Below are 3,014 nucleotides of genomic sequence, written 5' to 3'. Positions count from 1 at the left end.
AAAAGAAATAGAAACATTTAAACTACTGAAAGAACAAAACGGAGTAGTTCGATCACGGTTATATCCACGGGCGCTGCGGATAATCCGCGGATCGGGTAATAAAAAAATGCATTCTGATTATTTGCGGGTGGTTAAAATAAATCATAAATTATGTAAATATTAACTAAAATTTTTTAAATAAATTTTTTCATCAGGCAGACGATTTCATTTGTGTGTGTGTGTGTGTGTGTTCGCCTGATCAGTAAGTTGCAGTGACAGAAACGGTGACATTACAGATAAAATTTGAAAGGAGTAAAGCTAATTAATGCTATTTAGTAGGCTAATATGGCCAAAGAAGATATTTTGTTTTATAAATAAATGTTCATTTAAAAGCAGCACACGATCAGTGTAGCTATTATGTTACCGTTACCCCTTACGGCTCTGACGTGGTTTGGTTCCGTCCTCCACGCTGTGACAACTCACAAAAGACTATTTTTAGCCAAGCAGCGTGGAGAGCCGCTTTTGAAACATGCCGCGGCTAGCTGGTATAAACACAAGCATTGACTACAGTGGCCGTGATCTATGGGATTACATCTCTGCTGCAATTCTGCACGCGAAAGATCATATTTTGAGAGCGCAAAAGTGTGTTTTGCACGCGCGCGAACTGAGTTTTGTGGAGAAAATGTTTGTCTCGCAAAGAAGAAAGTATTTCGAGCGCACGAAAATAAATTTTGCATTTAAAATAAGTTTTTGGATGTGTGCAGACCTTCTCTTTTTAATAATATTTTACAGTAATACTGTACTGTCTTTACTGTATTTTTGATCAAATAAATTCAGCCTTTGTGAGCATAAGAAACTTTTAAAAAACATTTTACTAAATAAAAGTATCAGTACACTATATGATTGTATTTCTTTTGGCATTTACCTAACCCTCAAATCTGATTGGTTGTTTAAATATTTTCCAGATGTTGGTGGTTTCTTTGAGGCAGGAACACTGGTCAAGTATAATCTGGTACCTGAAGTGGTGGCTGCAGCCTCCAGCCTGGATGAGAAGAGTGTTATCCACAACCTTCCTGTCGAGACCAACCTGACACGTGAAGACCTGACCTTCAGCTTCAGCACCTCCACTTCTCCCAGCCTTCTAGTCTATGTCAGCTCAAAAACCCAGGATTACATGGCCGTGGTGCTCCGTCACAATGGTAGGATATTGGTCACTCTGCAAAAGAGGGTTTTATAGCAATTCCATAGAAGAACCATTTTGTATTCCCTAAAGAAGCTTTTAGTGAACAGATCTTTTCTGTCCACTCTACTAACTCTAAGGAACTTTGCAACTTTATGTCAACTAACTCTCATTAATTTGCAACTGCGTGTTAACTAACTCTCATTAGAGTAGACTGTTAGGGTCATAGACATGTATACGTAGATCCCACATTCGACCACTCCAAACACATCCGCCATCTTTGAACGTTCAACATTTTGTCACTCACAGTAAAAAGCAGTAAGTTAAGAAAAAATTGGATACCTTTTCACAGGTGAGAATGTGTTTGTTTGTGTTTTAAATGCATTAATGCAGCTTTTTAAACTATGGTAACTTTTTAATGTTGTTATAGTTAATGCCTTCATCCTGTATCATGTTAATATAGCAAAATCATCTGCAGAATTCTGTTGCAGATATAGATATTCATACATGCGTATAACGTCTCAGGTTATGCATGTAACCATGGTTCCCTGAGAAGGGAACGAGACACTGTGTCCTCTAGAGGTCGCTACGGGGAACGCCTTCAGCGTGACCGGTGTCTGAAGCATACATCTAAAAACGACAATAACATTGGCCGGCGACAGCCTATGACGTCATTACCCTGATCACGTGATCACAATATAAAAGGGCGCCGGGATAACACGTTATCCGCTTCTTCGTCTGAAGCTTGCGTCCGCAGCATGGCAAGGAAACTAGAGGATGCAGTGTCTCGTTCCCTTCTAAGGGGAACCATGGTTACATACGTAACCTGAGACGTTCCCTTTCAAGGGAGGAAACTTCGAACTGCGTCCTCTAGGGGTCGCTATGGGGAATGGTATATCCACGCCACCATTCTGAGGGGAGTGCATGCCAGAAAACCACGGCGAGCACTAAGTACCAACTCTACCATAGCCATGGGAGTTGCCCCAAAGGACATTTGACGGCTGTCAGTGACATTATCCCCTTCGGCCAAGGGCCTGAGCTGCATACCCTAAAAGAACTTACCTGTTAAGGGCTGGGCTAGGAAGCCCAAGCCTAGGGCAGAGCTCAAAGCTTGGAATCAGAAGAGATTCCTTTAAGGGGATACGGCCAGGTGTCTAAAAAACCACACCAGACCCTGGGCTGTCACCCAGGGGGTGCTACCACTGGTTCTGAATAAACCTGCTCAAAGAACTGACTCGACAGACCTTAGGTAGCAACACCCTGCTCAGAAATGTATCAACAGAGATACATTAGTTGTGTGGAGCCCAAGGCGAGAACCGGGGCCTAAGCCAACTCAGAGAAAGGGAACGAGGTTGACAGCACGTGACCCTTACCATACAGGATTTTAGAAAGTGTGCAGAATGCTTAGCATGCACACTTACCACAGTGTGGATTTTAGAAAGTGCACAGAGCTTGGCGTGTGCACTTACCATAGCATGGATTTAGAAACACCGTTGCTTAAGGGGTAACCGAGGCTGTATTAAGCCAGCCTAGGGACCCGAAGTGACTGTGGCACGCTCACAGAACAGATTCCGAAGCATCTGCTCACAGATGCCCAGAAGTCCTCAGACACTCAATCGGGTGCGGCAGGCTCAAAGACAACCCTCTGAGGTGAGGGGAGCTCACCCTGCTCAGAAATGTATCAACAGAGATACATTAGTTGAGTGGAGCCCAAGGCGAGTACTGGGGCCTAAGCCAACTCAGAGAAAGTGCACAGAGTGCTTAGCGTGCACACTTACCACAATGTGGATTTTAGAAAGTGCACAGAAGCTTAGCGTGTGCACTTACCATAGCATGGATTTAGAAACATTTTCTT

At 43.3% G+C, this 3,014-nt stretch overlaps 1 protein-coding gene across 1 annotated transcript in view; it reads left to right on the top strand.

Annotated features, from left to right (window-relative positions):
• cntnap2a (contactin associated protein 2a) overlaps positions 1-3,014 on the top strand; it is a 408,589-nt gene that overhangs the window by 357,743 nt on the left and 47,832 nt on the right. The window contains exon 20 of the mRNA XM_016537023.1: positions 945-1,178. Coding sequence (XP_016392509.1) covers positions 945-1,178 — 234 coding nt within the window. The remainder of the gene's footprint in view (positions 1-944; positions 1,179-3,014) is intronic.

Source organism: Sinocyclocheilus rhinocerous, unplaced genomic scaffold, assembly GCF_001515625.1.
Source record: "Sinocyclocheilus rhinocerous isolate Xijiao unplaced genomic scaffold, SAMN03320098_v1.1 scaffold65, whole genome shotgun sequence".
Taxonomy (NCBI): domain Eukaryota; kingdom Metazoa; phylum Chordata; class Actinopteri; order Cypriniformes; family Cyprinidae; genus Sinocyclocheilus; species Sinocyclocheilus rhinocerous.
Note: the sequence above shows the minus strand (reverse complement) of the source record. Positions and strands in the feature narration are given on the sequence as shown.